Below are 19,611 nucleotides of genomic sequence, written 5' to 3'. Positions count from 1 at the left end.
TATGTTTTTAAGATGAAAATGGGATATCCTCTGCGGTGCAGTTTGGCAATTCCTCAACCTCTGTCTTGGCTACATTAGCAGCATTAGCTGAAGCTTCTGCTCCATTATCCAATTCATCAGAAACACCAGGTCTGTATGTATTTTATTACTAAGACCTCATTTAAAAAAAAAAAAATTCTTATTGCTTTGCTTGCTACTTAAAGGAGTACTCCAGCGCAACATAACTTATCCACTATCCAAAGGATAGGGAATAAGTTATAGTTCGCGGGGGTCCAAGCACTGGGGCCCCCGGGATCTCCTGGATGGGGCCGCGGCAGTCTGCAGGAAGTGCAGTTTTGTCCCCAGCAGAAAGCCGCGGCAGACACGCCTCTATGTATCTCCGTTTTTTTACTTTTCTGCCATCCTTTGGATAGGGGATAAGCTATGTTGCGCTGGTGTTCTCCTTAAATTATTTAACCCTTTTTAACTTCTTATAGAGATATAACTTATTTTTCCACATACAGAGCCCCTTTTTTTTTTTGTTGGACCAATTGTACTGTTTACCCCTTAAGGACGCAGGGTTTTTCAGTTTTTGCATTTACGTTTTTTTACTCCTTACCTTTTAAAAATCATAACCCTTTCAATTTTCTACCTAAAAATCCATATTATGGCTTATATTTTGCGTCACCAATTCTACTTTGCAGTGACATTAGTCATTTTACCCAAAAATCCACGGCGAAACTGAAAAAAAATAAAATAATTGGGCAACAAAATTGAAGAAGAAAATGCTATTTTGTAACTTTTGGAGGCTTCCGTTCCTACGCAGTGCATATTTCGGTAAAAATAACACATTATTCTGTAGGTCCATACGGTTAAAATGGTACCCTACTTATATAGGTTTAATTTTGTCGTACTTGTGGAAAAAATCATAACTACATGCAGGAAAATGTATACGTTTCAAAATGTCCTCTTCTGCCCCCTATAACTTTATTTTTCCACGTACAGGGCGGTATGAGGGCTCATTTTTTGTGCCGTGATCTGAAGGTTTTATCGGTACCATTTTTGTTTTGATCACTTTTTATTCATTTTTTAATGGTATAAAAAGTGACCAAAAATACACTTTTTTGGATTTTGGAATTTTTTACGTGTACGCCATTGACCGTGCGGTTTAATTAACAATATATTTTTATAGTTTGGACATTTACGCACGCGGCGATACCACATATGTTTATTTTTATTTACACGGTTTTATTTTTTTGATGGGGAAAAGGGGATGATTCAAATTTTGATTAGGGAAGGGGTTAAATAATCTTTAACACTTTTTAAAAAAAAAATGTTTCTTCCTTTTTTTTTTTGGCAATGTTATAGGTCCCATAGGGGCCTATAACATTACATACACTGATCTTTTACACAGATCTCTGGCATGTATTAACATGCCTGTGATCAGTGTTATCGGCGCTTGACTGCCCCTGCCTGGATCTCGGGCACGGAGCAGTCATTCACTGATCGGACACCGAGGAGGCAGGTAGGGTCCCTCCCGGTGTCCTGTAAGATGTTCGGGACGCCGCGATTCCATCGCGGCGATCCTGAACAGCCCGACTGAGCAGCCAGGATAGTTTCACTTTTGCTTCAGATGCGGCGGTCAGCTTTGATCACCGCGTCTGAAGGGTTAATACAGGGCATCACCACGATAGGTGATGTCCTGTGTTAGCCGTCGGTCCCGGCCGTTGATGACCGCCACGATAGGACACGGGGTCACCGTGTGATCCCGCGGCATATCGCGGGAGCCGGCGCAGGACGTAAATATATACGCCCTTTTGTCGTTAAAGGGGTATTCCAGGAAAAAACTTTTTTATATATATCAACTGGCTCCAGAAAGTTAAACAGATTTGTAAATTACTTCTATTTAAAAATCTTAATCCTTTCAATAATTATCAGCTGCTGAAGTTGAGTTGTTGTTTTCTGTCTGGCAACAGTGCTCTCTGCTGACATCTCTGCTTGTCTCGGGAACTGCAGAGAGTAGAAGAGGTTTGCTATGGGGATTTGCTTCTAAACTGGGCGGTTCCCGAGACACGTGTCATCAGAGAGAACTTAGACAGAAAATAACAACTCAACTTCAGCAGCTCATAAGTACTGAAATGATTAAGATTTTTTAATAGAAGTCATTTACAAATCTGTTTAACTTTTCTGGAGCCAGTTGATATATAAAAAAAAAGGTTTTTCCTGGATAACCCCTCAAAGGGGTTAAAGACAGCCTTCGTTATACTATAAAATTGACTATGAAACAGAAAACAATTTGGGGGTTGAAATAAGAGACAAAAACAATAAATACTGCAATTATAAAGATTTTGAGGGATTTAGCCTTTACATCACTTACTTTGTAGTAAAACTGATATGTTCTCTTTATTCTACAGATCAGTACAATTACAGCAATACCCAAATATATATATGAACCAGATACAGGCGCAGCACTCCAACAAAAAAGTGATTTAATATCTCATGTCAGCATTACAACGTTTCAGCTCCTCCTGGAGCCTTTTTCAAGCATAGTGATACACAAACCTATGAGGGCTTTTATGCCCATACAAATCATCAGTGCCAAACAATTTCATAAAGTGATCATTAATACAAATCAAATAAAAACTACATAAGTGTAAATATAAATTCATGTAGAAAATAGTGCATACTGGTATATAAAGTGCGCTAGTGCATACTGTGCAGAGTAATAGTAAAAATATTGTATTAATATTAATATTGTAATATGTATTAATGATCACTTTATGAAATTGTTTGGCACTAATGATTTGTATGGGCATAAAAGCCCTCATAGGTTTGTGTATCACTATGCTTGAAAAAGGCTCCAGGAGGAGCTGAAACGTTGTAATGCTGACATGAGATATTAAATCACTTTTTTGTTGGAGTGCTGCGCCTGTATCTGGTTCTTATCTTGGATGGACTCTGATCAAGTCCTTTGGGACGCTGGCACCAATTTTTTGGTTGGACTGGATAAGTAGTGCTGCTTTATTTTGGGATTATATATATATATATATATATATATATATATATATATATATATATATATAATATGTGTGTGTTTTACTACTTTACAAAGTGTGAAACTATAAAAGAAAAAAAAGCTTTGTGTCACCCATACTCTGACGCTTATAACTGTTTACATTTTTTTTAAAGGAGTAGTCTACTGCAGAGTATTTTTAGTCCGTTGTGCCCGGGTTGAAAAAAAATAAACTTAAGCTCACCTTCCTGCGTTCCCCCGTTGCACCGCTTCAGCTGATCGGTCCTTCGGTCCGGTCTTCTGCCTTTTTCCCTGTGCACGGATCGTCACATGGCGCTCAGCCTATCGCCGGCCAAGGCGGGACATTGCTGTGGATGGTGGTAGGCTGAGCGTCGTTTGACGATCCGGGAAGAAAGAAGACCGGACCGGAGGACCGATCAGCTGTAGTGGCGCAACAATGAGGGAACGCAGGCAGGGGAGTTAAAGTTTCTTTTTTATGGGCTTTCATGTGGCCAAAAATGAGTACTTCTTGTGTTTTTAGTATTTTTTTTTCCCCCTTTTGTATTTTAATAGTCTGAACATTTTATTTTATTTAAATGTAATTTTTTTTTTTACATAGTATGTTTTTATTGAAGTTTTCAAGTTAAGAATAACATAACATAGCAAAAGGTATCAATGCGGTACCATACACAATAGCATTCAGAATGTACGAAACCATAGCAATAGTTTGAATAACATATATAATCGCGGTGTTGAGTGTAGGCTGACCTTCTCACTAAGAATCCTTAACTGTCACTAGTAAACAGTGTCTAATCTACAAATATTTAGATCGTGAGGCCCACTTTTGGGGAAGGTAGAAGTATATTTCACAAGTTAGTGGGCTCACATGGCATTCGGCAGAGGAAACATATGTATCAAAACTGGTCTCCCCTACGGGAGAAACAACGGTCTACAGAAATAAATACCTGTGCGAGTATGGTACCATGAATGGTAGTTGAAGAAGCAGGAGGAAAGAGGAGAGAATAAAAGAGAGAGTAGAGGAAGACAGAGGAATGGAAACAGGTCAGTAACATTGAGTCATATTTACCTTGTGACGCGAGGCGAGATCTGGATTCACTGGGCACCCAGAGAATGGCTATGTGAGTTGGAATAGGCTGGATAGGTGGGATTCAGCGGGGATAATCAATCTGCGGATACCAGCAATTTTTATTATTGGGTTTGTATACACTGTTTTTCGGTCCCCCAAAGGGAATTTTATAAGCAATGCTCAAATTAACTGGCGTATAATACAGTCGTAGGATCAATCTAACCTGAATAAGCATGCCCCTAGCACTAAACACTGTAGGGTAATAAGTCTTCGTAACCTCCTGCCATTGACCCTCTGTTAAATCAGGAATATCATTCACCCATTTCGCAAAAGCCAACTCTAAACGGGTCAGGACCCACGGATTGAAGTAAGGCATAAGCTTGAGTCAGAGGCCAGTGAGGTCGGTGGTACCCAAAAGCATCTCCACATCGGAAAAAGCTGTGGTAACATCAAGAGAGCCAAACTACGCCACCACCCCATGTCTCAATGTCTCAACTGGAAGTACAGGAACAGAGCACTCTGAGGAAGATTGAAGTGGTCACACAATTCTAGAAAAGAGGATGGCGAACGTGACTCCATGAGCACACCAGAGGCCGGCAGCCTCCAACTCCTGCAGGTGCTCAAAATGAGGTGCTCTGGGAGACGGTACCGGCAGCGGGAAGCGCCCAGAGACCACCGAAAACACTTCGGCCACAGTTTTAATAGGGGAGCAGAGGTATGTCTATGAAAGGTATTAGTCAATATTTCATACGAACCCATGAGCACTCCTGCCAGAACAATAGATGCATTTTCCAGGTCGATCCACCAGGCAGCATACATTAATTGATATGCTAGAAAATAATTATGTATGTTAGGAGCAGCCAAGCCACCCCACTGTTTGGACGCCTGGAGCACCGCCTGACCAATTCGTGGAGGTTTGTCCTGCCAATAGAAGGATCTCAAAACGCCACTCAGCTTTACAAAATATCTCTTCAGGAGGGGGGGGGGGGGGGAAATCACAGGAGAAAAATGAAAAATATATAGAAACTTGGGTAAGTATATAATTTTTAAGATATTAATCCTACAAGCAAGAGAAAGAGGCAGAGAGGACCAGACCTGCAATTTGACAGCCGTAGATGAAAAAACCAGATCCAAGTTCAATTGTACATAAGCCCTCACACAAGCAGAGACTTCAACCCCCAGATATCTGAAATGAGTAACAGACTGCAACCCATGAGGCAGGGAAAATATTGGACCCGACACCGCAGACAAGGACATGAGGAAAGACTTAGCCCAATTAACCGTGAGAACAGAGAACGAACTTAAGTCATCCAGAAGATCAAACAAGGCCCCAAGGGAACCATGGACATAAACTAAATAGACCAATGTGTCATCTGCATACATGGAAACTTTTTCTTCTAAGGAATCTCTTCATACCCCATGAATACTGGTTGAAGATGGGATGACCGCTGCCAGGGGTTCCACAGCTAGAGAAAATAAAAAAAATAAGATAAAGGAAAGCCCTGACGCATACCCCTCCCCAACGATCAGAGACCTCCCAGGTTCGTACGCACCTTTAACTCTTGGATTATTGTATAATAGCCTAACACATGCCCGGAACTGTGGACCAAATCGATGGACCCCCAGGACACTACGAAGATACACCCATTGTACTGAATCAAAAGCTTTATAGACATCGAGACTAATTACGTACCCCCCAGAAGCATCCCCCTCTGCTGCCGCAAGACGTAAATGGTGAACATTAATGTCCGTAGCTCTCCCTGGCATAAAGCCCGTCTGATCAGGATGAATTACCATAGCTATAACCCTATGTAACCAATTAGCGAATACTTTAGCAAGAAGTTTGATATCTACAGTGGGGATCAAAAGTTTGGCGCCCCAGGTAAAAATTTGTATTAATGTGCATAAAGAGGCCAAGGAAAGATGGAAAAATCTCCAAAAGGCATCAAATTACAGATTAGACGTTCTTATAATGTCAACAAAAGTTTTATTTCCATCATTTACACTTTCAAGATAACAGAAAACAAAAAATGGCGTCTGCAAAAGTTTGGGCACCCTGCAGAGTTAATATCTTGTACTACCCCGTTGGCAAGTATCACAGCTGGTAAACACTTTTTGTAGCTACCGTGTTTCCCTGAAAATAGGCCCTAGCCGAATTATCGGGGTGGGCTGCAATATATGCCTTACCCCGATAATAAGACCTGTGGACCTCCAGATACTGCAAATGTTTGCAACATCTGGAGGTCCGCAGGTTGAAGACCACTGACCTAGACAGTGCCCGGGCTGCAAATATTAAAAAGCAATCTTTAACTTACCTTAGTCCTCCATTCCCTCGTTGCTAAGGAACCGGCCTCGATGTCCTCCGCTGTTCTCGCTCGCCGGCCGGCTTCTTACATCTTACAGTCGGCTCAGCCTATCAACGGCCGAGGCGGGACATCGCTGCGGCCGGTGATAGGCTGAAGGCTCTGAGACGTCACAACACCAGGAAGCAGCAAGAACAGCGGAGGGACCATGAGGCCGGTGCCTTAGCAACGGCGGAACGGAGAACGAAGGTAAGTTAAAGATTGCTTATTAATATTTGCAGCCCGGGCACAGGAATAGATACAGCGCAGCGGCTGATAATTATTTGGCGGGGGGGGGGGGGGGGGGGGAGAAGCTGCGCTCGCGAGTGACAAATGATCAGTACCCCGATATGGGGATTGTGAAGTGCAGCGCTGGGCTGATAAACCGGGTTGGGGGGGGGGGGGGGTTGGGACGTTGGGGGGCATTTACAAATTTACAACCCCCCCCCCCATTATCATCATGTGATATGCGCAGCTCGCGCATATCACATGATGATAATGGGGGGGGGGGGGGGGCGCCATGTTGTTCAATGTGCATACCATACCATAAATAAATAAGCCCTACCCTTTCAATTCTTGTTTGAGGTATCTTTGCCCATTCTTCCTTACAAAAGGCTTCCAGTTCTTTGAGATATCTGGGCTGTCTGTCACACACTGCTCTTTTAAGGTCTATCCATAAACTTTCAATTATGTTGAGGTCAGGAGATTGTGAAGGCCATGGCAAAACCTTCAGTTTATGCCTCTTGATGTAATCCCCTTTGGGTTTCGAGGTGTGTTTAGGATCATTATCCATTTGTAGAAGCCATCCTCTCTTTAACTTCAACTTTTTCACAGAGTGCATCAAGTTAGCATCCAAAATGTGCTGAAATTTTATTGAATCCATTTTTCCTTCTATTCGTGAGATGTTCCCTGTGCCACTGGCTGCAATACAACCCCAAAGCATGATTGATCCACCCCCATGCTTAACCAGTGTGACAGAGGTTCTTTTAATTAAATTATGTTCCCCTTATTCTCCAAATGTACCATTGCTCATTCCGGCCAAAAAGTTAAATTTTAACCTCATCGGTCCACAGAACTGGTTTCCAAAATGCATCAGGCTTGTCTATATGTTCATTTGCAAAGTTCAAATGCTGATTTTTTTTTTTGTAGTGAGGACGTAGAAGAGGTTTTCTTCTGATGACTCTTCCATAAAGACCATATTTGTACAAGTATCTCTTTATAGTGGAATAGTGTACCACAACTCCAGTATCTGCCATCTTTCTGGAGGGATTGTGCAGTCAAAACGTGGGTTTTGAATAGTTTTTCTCACAATCCTGCGAGCTGTTCTGTTCTGATATTTTTCTTGGTCTTCCAGATCTTGCTTTAATTTCCACTGTTCCTGATGACTCCCATTTCTTAATTACATTCCGAACAGAGGATGTTGACATCTGAAAACGTTTTGCTATCTTCTTATAGCCTTCTCCAGCTTTGGACTTTATCGGTATCGGTAAAGTCTAATCTTTTCCCGGCATGGGAGCTGGCCTCCCTAGTGTCAGGCAGTCTCCCGGTCTCCAGAGCCACGTTAAAAAGATTAATTAAAATAGGAATCAGCCGCTCCTCATTTGCCTTGTACCAGTCACCGATCATACCATCTAATCCCGGGTTTTCTCAGTCTGCAGGGAGGCAATAGCCAGAGAAACCTGCTCACTTGAGAAGGGGGCATCTAAAGCGTCCCCTTGAGCCGAGGACAAGGGTGTAAGAGGCAAACCCCTCAAAAAAGGTACTAGGCCCTCTAAAAAAGCTATCACCCCATTGTTGTGCTTGGTTGGTCAGCGCAGTTCACATTGAGCGTTACCAGTTAACCTAAGGTATTACACCACAGAGCGCATCCTGCTGTTCTGTTATCTCAGCAAGAGCTGAGAGGTATAGATACCACTGTAGAAGGCCCAAAACACATTATTAATAGCTACTTCGTCAGTCTCCAGTACCCCATTGTCAGCTCTAATACAAGGAATATACACCACTGACCTACTCTCCCTAGCCAGATATGCCAGTAATCTACCATTTTTATCCCCAAATTCAAAGATGGCCGCCTCCCTATCCACCCAGCTCTTTTGAATACTTTCCTTCTGAAGGATCAGGAGAGCTCTTTGGGCCTTTAACCATTTTCGTTCAGCATCAGGAGAAGGATCACTTACCACCTCTGCTTACAAAACCCCTATCTCAACCTGCAATGTAGCCTCCCTAGTGGAGTCTTTCTGACCCGCCACCCCAGCCATAAATTCTTCCTGTACATGTGCCTTTTATGCATCCCATTGCACTAATTTGTCAGGATGGGACCTATTGTGTTCCCAAAAACAATTACAGGCTTCCAACAAAGAGGCCGTCACCACTTCCTCCCTCAGCCAGCTAGGATGCATCCACCAAACATTAAAGGAGTAACGAGGGCCTAGACCCAAGGATAAGAGCTGAGTGGTCAGAGATCCCCCTAGTGGTGTACAGGTCATCTCTTACCATAGGTAGAAGATCAGAGGAGGCATACGCCAAATCAATCCTGGAAAATTATTTATGTGGCGCAGAGTAGAAGGAGAACGATGGGTCAGACGGATGCTTCCAGCACCATACCTCAGTAAGGGACAGTGCCGCACTCCAGGCATTAAGTCCAGGTGAACCTGAATCCGCCGCACTGGTACGATCGACACTTGAATCTGGGACCACATTAAATCACATATAAGGAGAACAGGCAAGGAGGGAAATGTTAGTAGTTTAGTCGTAATGCAATCTAAGACTTCAACACGAAAACGAGGGGGAACACACACCGACACCAAAAGAAAACTAAAGACATGCAAGGGACATTGAACTATCACAAACCTGCCAAAATGGTCACAGGCTATTTGATCAATGACAAGAGGGAGAGACTTGGTCACTAAAATAGACACCCCCTTGCTGATAGGTAGAATGATCGCCCCTAGCTATCCACATCAATTTTAAGGCTAGAATTTTATGACCAGTAATATGGGTTTCTTGTAAGCAAATCAAATGCTGGGTCTGCCTTTTGACAAAGTTCAAACACAGAGCCTGTTTAAATTTAGAGTTAAAACCCCTAACATTCCAGCTCAAAATTTTAAGTGACCCCTTTATCAATACTCAAAGAAATAAGCTGCAGGAAAATCCGGATAAGGCAAAAAAAAACATCCATTCCACCACGATAGCTAAGGATGAGGAAAAAAAACACCTAGGGCACAAGGCCACCACAGAGGCACTCCGAGCACACACACCACAGACAAAACAACTGACCAGACATACAAATTTGAGAACAGACATAAAAACAAATGCAAGACAAAACAATCGCATCTCCAACAAAACCCTGTCTAACCCTGGGAACTAGTGGCCAGGGACCCTATGAGCCCTCTTCACTGTAATGTAGGGTGAGAAGGTATCAGAAGGTAGTATTTCTTTGAGCCAGGTTTCAAGAAAGGCCACAGGATCCGAGCCCTCCACCATCTCAAGCAGGCCCACCAGGTGGATATTATTGCGCTTGAGCCTATTCTCTATCATCTGCCCTGTCAAGTTCAGTCTTAGTTTGTCACTGCATGGACGTCAGCTGGGAAGGGATAGGTAGTAAAGTATCCTCAACGGTGGAGACCTGGCGTTCAACCTCTCCAGTGCGTTTACGGAGCATTTGAGTCTCACAAAGGATCACAAATTCTTGTCTTAGTACGTCCACTTTGTAAACCATCATGGTTTGGCAAGATGTAAAAGCCGCTAGCAATTGCGTGAACTTCCGATCAACAGAATCAGCAGGACAGGAGGAGTAATGAGGCGAACAACATCTCTCAGAGCTAGGAGAGCCTGGAAACATAGGACGAGAGGGTGCAAGAGGCATTCCATACGCATCCTCTGGGGCCCTTGTAAATTGGCTGAGGGGGGGTAGGAGCACAGGATTCACATCTAGCATGATCACTGGCAGGTGGAGGACCCTCATCAGAGGAAACCTCATCTTCTGTAGACTGTCTGGCCGTCTCTGCCGCATGCTTAGATTTCTTTGGCTGACTTTTTGGACCACCATGTCGTGCGGTAATAACTCAATAATGAATTATGGTCATAAAATTAATTATGAAAAATTATCAAAATTATGACCTGGTGAATTGTAGACAAAGCCAATCAATACAATTCACATCGGAGTCCGACTATTTCCTCAGTAGAGCTAAGCGAACTTACAGTAAATTCGATTTGTCACGAACTTCTCGGCTCGGCAGTTGATGACTTATCCTGCATAAATTAGTTAACCTTTCAGGTGCTCCAGTGGGCTGGAAAAGGTGGATACAGTCCTAGGAAAGATTCTCCTAGGACTGTATCCACCTTTTCCAGCCCACAGGAGCACCTGAAAGCTGAACTTATTTATGCAGGATAAGTCATCAACTGCCGAGCCGAGAAGTTTGTGACAAGGACTGGATGACATTAACGCTTAAGGATGTAGTTTTGCAATATACCATAATACACAGGTATTATAAAAGTATGCAGATTTATTGGTTATAAGATTAAAAACATAAATGTGTAACAAACACAATGATATATGCAAATGAATATCAATTAGATATTAGTAAACATTACAAGCTTGTTAATTGACTACATATAGTAGAACAATACATGTGAGTAGTAAATAACTTGTTACAATGAAACAAAAGCTACTAGGTTAGGAATCTCATATAAGAAAAAGGTTATATATCACTATGTTCAGAGGAACCTTATGATATCAAGATGGGCAATATCTAATCATAGACATCAATATGGAATGCTAAATACACTCCATGCCACCTTCTAACCAACTACAAATCACATGATTCCATGAATGGGCAAATCCATTTAAGAATATAAACATGGAAGAACTTTAATATACTTCCACCCCATTCTGGACTATTTTCTATACATGATCTTGGTAAGACATTAAAACAAATAGCAGAGTTTTATGATCTTGCTAGACTATATTTTAGGAGGAAAAACCTGAAACAAGTTTCCTGTGTGGGAAATATACTTTTAACACTTAGTTTGGCGAGTAGAAATTCTATCAATATGTCTAAGCAATTATTTAATGCTTTGATAGATTGAGTCCTGATTCTTCGGCAGATAGAATGAAGTCTCACAATATCCTAAAACTATAATCTCAATATGGAGATAATTATTTTATTTAATTCAACAATCTAAATGGTATAATTCCATCCACATTATCCCAATTAGTCTTAATTAAATCGAATACTATTTTTGTGTCTCTTAGCAAGTCTATGTAAGAACCTCACTTCTGCTCTTAAGAACACTGAACGATCCATCTCATTGTCATGGATAGCCATTGGTCTGGTACCGTGTGATCAGTCCGCTTGCTGGGATCTCACATGGCTTTTTCATCTGGTTGGACCTCTTTCCTGTGTCTTTGTGTGTTTTCTACAGCACACAGGACAGTCTACAGTACGGTCCTGAACATCTGGTTTACCAGACTTTTTAATTAGACATACCCTCCTCAATTGGAATTCCCCAATGAATGTATGTTGGGCGTTTACATATGGTAATGACTATGACATCACTATAATAACCAGAATGCATTGAACATATCACCCATAATGCCTTTCCTGTCAGTGTAAGGTCAACTACCCATACGCTAGGGAGTGCTATTGCATAAGCAATTAGCATCATTACCATTAAGGGTTAACTGTCAATAACTGATCTTAAACCCACATCCCACACTTATGGAGCCATAATTTAATAGGTGTGACACATATAAGTAATTAAAACATGGTTTCTCCAAACATAGTCACCAACTAAACATTTTCAACACTATCAAATATATGGGAAAGATAATAATACAATGGATGATTCTCTAACATACATGTGTGAATGTCTGGAGAATGTAACTAGCCCCCCTTATCTTGTCTTATCCAAACAGCCATAAATATCTAATGAGACAACAAGTATTTTACTCCGATTGGCACTTGAATAGAAGAACTTTAGAATTGTGGCCTACTTAGATTATACACAAAATGGGCGACATCATGCTATTATGCTATGAAACATATTAAACATAGTGATTCATTTTGGGGCATATAATTAGCATGAAACCAACAGCTAAAGCACCACAAGGTTCAGCAATCCAACACTTCAGTATTGTAGGGCTAGAGGGTCAGAGTAATAAAGGGCCCAAAGAGAGTTCAGGAGATAGTAGTAACACAAAGTCCAGCACAACCAGAGCCCAGTATCGGCTCACAGGCACTTACAGCAGGGGGGAGGGTTAGAGCCTGTAGCCCCTCAGTCCAAGGCTGAGGGCAGGACACAGACTTTCACAGTATGGGGGCTTCACCACCCCACCGCAGCCACACAGGGTCCCAGGTTAATAGAGAAATCAGCAGCCCCTAACAGCTTGTGAGATAGACAGCTCCACAGGTCACAGCCTGAATGTAAAGGGTTAATGTATCTTCACCAACTGCCTCCAGCAGCAGCACACTGTCTAGTCTTTCTCCTGCCCACCTCACTTCCCGGGTTCGGGAGTAGCTCCAGCAACTGTGAGCCCTGCCCACGAAGGCCAACAATGGCGGATAGTCTTTTAATGGAAGTTTTTATCAACCTGATAGCTCTTTTAACTGTCACTGTCATCTGTCAAAAGAAAGTGTAGTATAGAGAACTTGGGGAGCATTATCAAAACCTGTGTAGGGAAAGAATGGTGCAGGTGCTCATAGCTACCAGATTGTTTCTTTCATTTTTATTTTTATCATAAAAGGTAGTTTAGTTTAAGGTGGGGCGGAATGTAAAATACAATTTTAGAAGCGTTCCTGCATTAAAATACATCTGTATTTTTCTGCTTTTATTTGACACTGTGTGAACATACAATTGCAGCTGCTCCTATTTGGCTAGTCTTACTGCTTAACATATTTGGATATTGTGAATGATGATAATATACTATATATCTGTAGTCACTCATACACTGTCCAATATTGTTTTTTGGAAAAAAAATTTAAATATATATACAGTCATGGCCGTAAATGTTGGCACCCCCGAAATTTTTCTAGAAAATGAAGTATTTCTCACAGAAAAGGATTGCAGTAACACATGTTTTACTATACACATGTTTATTCCCTTTGTGTGTATTGGAACTAAACCAAAAGGGAGGGGAAGAAAAGCAAATTGGACATAATGTCACACCAAACTCCAGAAAGGGTCTGGACAAAATTATTGGCACCCTTTCAAAATTGTGGATAAATAAGATTTTCAAGCATGTGATGCTCCTTTAAACTCACCTGGAGCAAATAACAGGTGTGGGCAATATAATAATCACACCTGAAAGCAGATAAAAAGGAGAGAAGTTCACTTAGTCTTTGCATTGTGTGTCTATGTGTGCGCCACAATAAGCATAGACAACAGAAAGAGAAGAGAACTGTCTGAGGACTTGAAAACCAAAATTGTGGAATAATATCAACAATCTTAAGGTTACAAGTCCATGTCCAGAGATCTAGATTTGCCTTTGTCTACAGTGTGCAACATCAAGAAGTTTGCAACTCATGGCACAGTAAATAATGTTCCTGGGCGTGGACGGAAAAGAAAAATTGAAAGGTGTCAAGATAGTCCGGATGGTGGATAAGCAGCCCCAAACAAGTTCCAAAGATATTTACGCTGTCCTGCAGGCTCAGGGAGCATCAGTGTCAGCGCAAACTATCCGTCGACGCTTAAATTTAAATGAAACTCTATGCCAGGAGACCCAGGAGGACCCCACTGCTGACACAGAGTCCAACCACCACTGCCGCCTCTCTCTTCCCCCCCCCCCCCCCCCCCTGCCTATCCTCTGGCCAGAGACCACCGCCGCCGCCCGCTTCTCTCCCCCATCCCCGGTTTTATAATTACCTGTTCCCGGAGTCCGCGCCACTTCTGGTTCCGGCGGCGTCCTGAGCTGTCACTGTGCGCACTGATGGTGACGTCGCGTTGAGGACGTCACTCGTCATTGCGCATCGTACAGCAATAGCGCAGGATGCCACAGGAGCCAGAAGTAGCGCGGACCCCGGGAACAGATAATTATAAAACCGGGGATGGGGCAGGCAAAGGGGGCGTTATCGGCATTATCTGCAAGGTAATTGCCGATAACGTCCAAAATCGTGAATATTGGCCGACAATATCGGCCAAACCGATAATCTGTCGATCCCCAACAATGACCCCAAACATATGTCAAAATGCACCCAGAAATGGATGGCAACAAAGTGCTGGAGAGTTCTGAAGTGGCCAGCAATGAGTCCAGATCAAAATCCCATTGAACACCTGCAGAGAGATCTTAAAATTGCTGTTGGGAAAAGGCGCCCTTCCAATAAGAGAGACCTGGAGCAGTTTGCAAAGGAAGAGTGCTCCACCATTCCGGCTGAGAGGTGTAAGAAGCTTATTGATGGTTATAGGAAGTCATTGATTTCAGTTATTTTTTCCAAAGGGTGTGCAACCAAATATTAAGTTAAGAGTGCCAATAATTTTGTCCAGACCATTTTTGGAGTTTGGTGTGACATTATGTCCAATTTGCTTTTTTTTCCTTCCTTTTTTGGTTTAGTTCCAATACACACAAAGGAAATAAACATGTGTATAGCAAAACATGTGTTACTGCAATCCTTTTCTGTGAGAAATACTTCATTTTCTTGAGAAATTTCAGGGGTGCTAACGTTTACAGCCATGACTCTGTGTGTGTGTGTATTTATGTGTGTGTGTGTGTGTGTGTATATATATATATATATATATATATATATATATATATATATATATATATATATATATAGATCATTGTAATTTTTTGCCAAAAAGCAATATTGGACAGTGTATATGTGTGACTACAGATTGTGGGGGTCACAATTTTGTTTGTACTAATGAATAAAAACCATAGTTATATGTATTTTTGTATTTCTTTTGAATACATTTCGAAAATCTGTGCTTAGATGGTGCTATATGCAATTTGTATATAATGTTACATAATTTTGGTTATTCCATGCCTGGAGATTGAAAGCATCTTTATTATCAGGATGACTCTTTTTGAATACAATTGACTAATTGTAGAGATGAAAGCTTGAATCATAGAAGGAATATCTCAGATCTTGGACTCTGTCATGACGTAAAAGCAAGACTTGGTACATAGAAAATAACAGAAATCAAAGAACACATTGGTGATGTTTGAGTAGCTTTGCCTTTGTGGCGGATAATTGCAGAACAAATTGACAATTTGCTGCAGTTGCCCTTAAGTAAGGACAGCTATTTGGCTAAAATGTATTGAAGCTACTGTACTAACTTCTAACCGCATGATTTCCATCATCTAACCCAGTGCAACTCTTGTACCAAGAAAACTTTTTAATGGCACTGATGTTTTTTTCCCTTCTGAATCACATTTGTGACCAGTGTTCTTTAGTTAAGCCCATATCTAGGTACTCTCAGGGTACATTCTTACTAGCAGACCCACAGCCTTTTTTTTTACGCTGCAGATCCGCCGCTGAAAGACCCCTGCATGTGCCTAATCGGAGCAGCAATACGCCACTATGAGCAGACACACTGCAATGTGCGAGTCACAGCACGCATGCACAGTATACTCGCACATTACGGGAGCTCATGGAACAGGGGGAGCGGCCGCGATGTATGCCAGTAACACCGCGCATGCACGGAAACTCGGACATAGCAGTGTGTCTGCTTGTAGCGTCGTCGTGCCGCTCCGAGCAGGCACTTGTAAAGCCACCATGCAGCGCTCCTTCAGTGGTGGATCTGCAGTGTAAAATGTGTGAATATACCCTTAGAGTACATTTAGCAGCTTCCTCTACATGCTGACTGGCCTGTCTTGGCTTTAAATGAACAAGGCTACAGACTCCACCATATAAACCAATTCAGACTAGGTCAAATCCCAACTGTAATTTGCATTAGTAATAAGCCTACATGGTGTCACAGTATCATATTATAATCTAACACTAATATACTATTGCACAGAATTAGGTGTCAAAAAGGAGGGAGCCTTATGTGATGTAAAGCACCCTTGTAGATTACATTTGCAAGCTCTGTTAATCTGTTATTAAGCAAAAGGCATTTCTATGTGCGCTCATGCTCCTTTTTCATTTTGTCATGTAGTGGTGGCTACAGAAGAAGTGGTAACTGCTGAGTCTGTTGATGGTGCAATTCAACAAGTTGTTAGCTCTGGTGGGCAACAAGTCATCACGATAGTTACAGATGGCATCCATCTTGGTAATCTTCAGTCTGCTATCCCAACAAGTGGGATAGGTCAGCCAATTATTGTCACCATGCCAGACGGTCAACAAGGTAAGAGAAATGATTACTGCAAATGTTGCTAAAATGTTGTGCACTAATATAAATGTACTAAACAAATGACTGGTGCCTATATAGTAAATTTTAAGTTTATTCTTGGAAACCCATTTTTTTTTTTTTTTTTTTTTTTATTGTGGCTTTAAACTGAAAGTAGGTGTCAACTGGTTTTGACACGGGCAACTCCTATTTGCACCTTACATCGGGTAGCACAGAGAAGTGCATTAGCCACCTTTTTTTGCCATTGGTTGGTTCTTGTATATGGGGATAGGAAAGAAAAAGGTTTCATTGGTATACAAATGATTTAGTATATTTAGCAAAGGCCATAAATTTGATCAACAACTTGAACCTTCAAAATCTAGACCAAAAGTATGTGTGCTTTCATTGTTGTAGTATTGACGGTACCAGCGACTGACATTGCAGAAGAAACTGTAATCAGTGAAGAGCCTCCTCCTAAAAGACAGTGCATTGAGATCATAGAAAATCGTGTGGACTCTGCAGAGATTGAGGTAATAATGTCTGTGTGTGTGTGTATGTATGTATGTATGTGTATATGTATATATATATATATATATATATATATATATATATATATATATATATATAATATATATATATAATTATACACTACAGTGGCATATTAGAATCTGTAGCCTCACCCGGTTTATTACATAAGAATCTATGGACTTTGTATCTGAAACCATCTTTGTGGAGAACAAAAAAAATATTTCACACGCCCTAAAGGCTAAGGACATCTTTGACATATATGAGTGGTTAACTTTGAAAGAAGTTGCTTGAAGTTTTGTGGTGCATTCTTCTTAAAATTTTCAGACCCCCTTGATATGCAGTTTGCACTCTTATGTGGCCATGGTCCCATCCAGTCATACATTTGGAATGTAAATTCTGTGTATCCAGGTTTCTGCTACCATCATTCAGTTTCAAGCTTCAGTACAGCCGTAGTGTTGCCTCCTTCTACGGGTCTTGAGCGATCCTTTCTCTTTTGCTAAAAGACATTGATGCTCAGCCATGTGATGGTTTTCCTTGCTGAGAATGGGTTCACACAATGTTTTTGCAATAGAGTTCCAGTATACATTTTCAATTTGAAAACCGTACGAAACCATATTGAAAACTGTATGCATTGACTCTCCATTGAAAACCGGACATAATTTTTCAAACTGTATACAGATTAAAATTTGTACATGTGTTTTGATACAGGAACTGTATTGCAAAAACCTGGTGTGAACCCAGCCCTAATCTGCTGTGGCTGCTGTCCTCTACACTGATAGTCTGTGTGATCTCTCCCCTCCCCATGTTGATTCTGGGGTGTGTGGGTGTGCGTGTGCCTGCTCACTTTTTTGACTGATATTTTACAGCCTGTATTATCTGCCCTATACTTTTTCTTCCTTATTACATTATTATTATTATTATAAAAAAAAAAATTTCATTGTAATATTTATTGAAATTTTAAAGTCATAAAAAAAAAACACAAACCTTGTTCCTTAAATAAGCTCAAGAATGGGTACATCAGTAAAAACAGCTAGAACAATATACAGATCTTTAGATCGTAGGAAATAATAGTTCCTGTAAAGGAACATAAGTAGCATAACCTAAAGTAATCCACAGAAAAACTATGGCCTAAAGGACCAAAAAATGCGATAACCATGTCCTTTGTACATTCTGATCTTTTGTGTACAAGCTCCCACACCCCTCCCTACTGGTAGGAAAGACTCCTAAAGCAGAGAGAGCAGGCAGTGGTCAGGAGCAGTGTACAGTCTCATCTATATCAGGAGCAGCAGCACAGCCGACTATAAACATGAATTGCATAGACTTTGCAGCAGCAAACTAGGACGTATTTAACAAAGACTATATAGTAAAATACCTAACTTTTGCATTTAGAACATTTTCAGTGCAACGGTGTCCTTAGCCTTAAATCATCAATTTCTAATTTTATTTTTTTATTTTTAAACTATGTTTATAATTAGAGTAAGTCACAGAGATATTATCCCTTCACTGCGACCCTATTCTCTGTAATGAAGCAGTTCTGGGGCACCCTACCCCAAAGTCGCTGTGTAGTGGCAGACTACTCTCTCCATAATCTCAGAGGCTATGGAGTAGCATGTGACATATATATCATCCTGCCTGACTTACTCTAATCATTAATATAGTTTAAAGGAAAAACACAAACTTATTGAAAGGTGGTCAACCTCCACTTTTTTGTTAATTATTTTATTTTTGTATGTGATGTTTACTGATATATCCAGCACGTCTTTCACTTCCTTGTGCTTAACTGCATTATTATAAAAATATTTTTATTTCCTTTTTTTATTTTTTTAACCATATTTTTAAATAGCTGACACTTGACAATGTGTTCCTCTTTATTGTGCAGTCTATGGAAGGAAGATACCTTATGAATATACAATTTCTCTGATTTGCCTCATCTATGATTTAACCATTAACATGATGTGAAAGTGCCTTCAACTATCACAGGTGTGCGGTTCTTACAAATTTACCAGCACTTTGGGTGTCACTTTCCAGTACTTCCACCCTCTTTTATTGGATCTTTCTGTTACACCTATCTTAATAATTTGATGCATCTGTATTGCTTTCATAAATGCCTTACATGTATTAGAAGCACAAGAGTCATATGCCACTTCCTTGTAATGTACAGTCAAGTGCTGCCTCCTTGGCCCCCTAAATTCAGGAACAGAAAGATTGTGCCCTGCTAGAACTCCATAAGACTTGGGATGTCTTGCATTGAGATCTGGCAGCCTTTCTTAGTAAACAGTGACTCTTCTGACTAACCAAAAGCAGAAGCAGGTACAACAAGTGTCCAGGTCCCCCCCCCCCCCCTTAACTAGGATATAAATGTGGTAAATGTAACATATTTGAACGAGTAGAAAATA

At 41.0% G+C, this 19,611-nt stretch overlaps 2 protein-coding genes across 8 annotated transcripts in view; one reads left to right on the top strand and one right to left on the bottom strand.

The window, feature by feature from the left end:
• USP8 (ubiquitin specific peptidase 8) overlaps positions 1 to 12,708 on the bottom strand; it is a 163,051-nt gene extending 150,343 nt beyond the window's left edge. The window contains exons 1-2 of one of the 2 annotated variants that reach the window (XM_056572187.1): positions 12,667 to 12,708; positions 4,080 to 4,179 (exon numbers count right to left, since the gene is read on the bottom strand). The gene's annotated coding sequence lies outside the window, so the exon portion shown is untranslated. The remainder of the gene's footprint in view (positions 1 to 4,079; positions 4,180 to 12,666) is intronic. The other variant, XM_056572188.1, reaches the window with a different exon arrangement.
• GABPB1 (GA binding protein transcription factor subunit beta 1) overlaps positions 1 to 19,611 on the top strand; it is a 113,660-nt gene that overhangs the window by 56,977 nt on the left and 37,072 nt on the right. For 4 of the 6 annotated variants that reach the window (XM_056572189.1, XM_056572191.1, XM_056572190.1 and 1 more), the window contains exons 6-8: positions 13 to 129; positions 16,517 to 16,705; positions 17,102 to 17,217. In XM_056572189.1, coding sequence (XP_056428164.1) covers positions 13 to 129; positions 16,517 to 16,705; positions 17,102 to 17,217 — 422 coding nt within the window. Of the gene's footprint in view, positions 1 to 12; positions 130 to 16,516; positions 16,706 to 17,101; positions 17,218 to 19,094; positions 19,196 to 19,611 lie in introns of all 6 variants that reach the window. The other 2 variants (XR_008892481.1, XR_008892482.1) reach the window with 1 other exon arrangement.

This window comes from Hyla sarda, chromosome 4 (assembly GCF_029499605.1).
Source record: "Hyla sarda isolate aHylSar1 chromosome 4, aHylSar1.hap1, whole genome shotgun sequence".
Taxonomy (NCBI): Eukaryota; Metazoa; Chordata; class Amphibia; order Anura; family Hylidae; genus Hyla; species Hyla sarda.
This window is presented reverse-complemented; position numbering and strand designations above follow the sequence as displayed.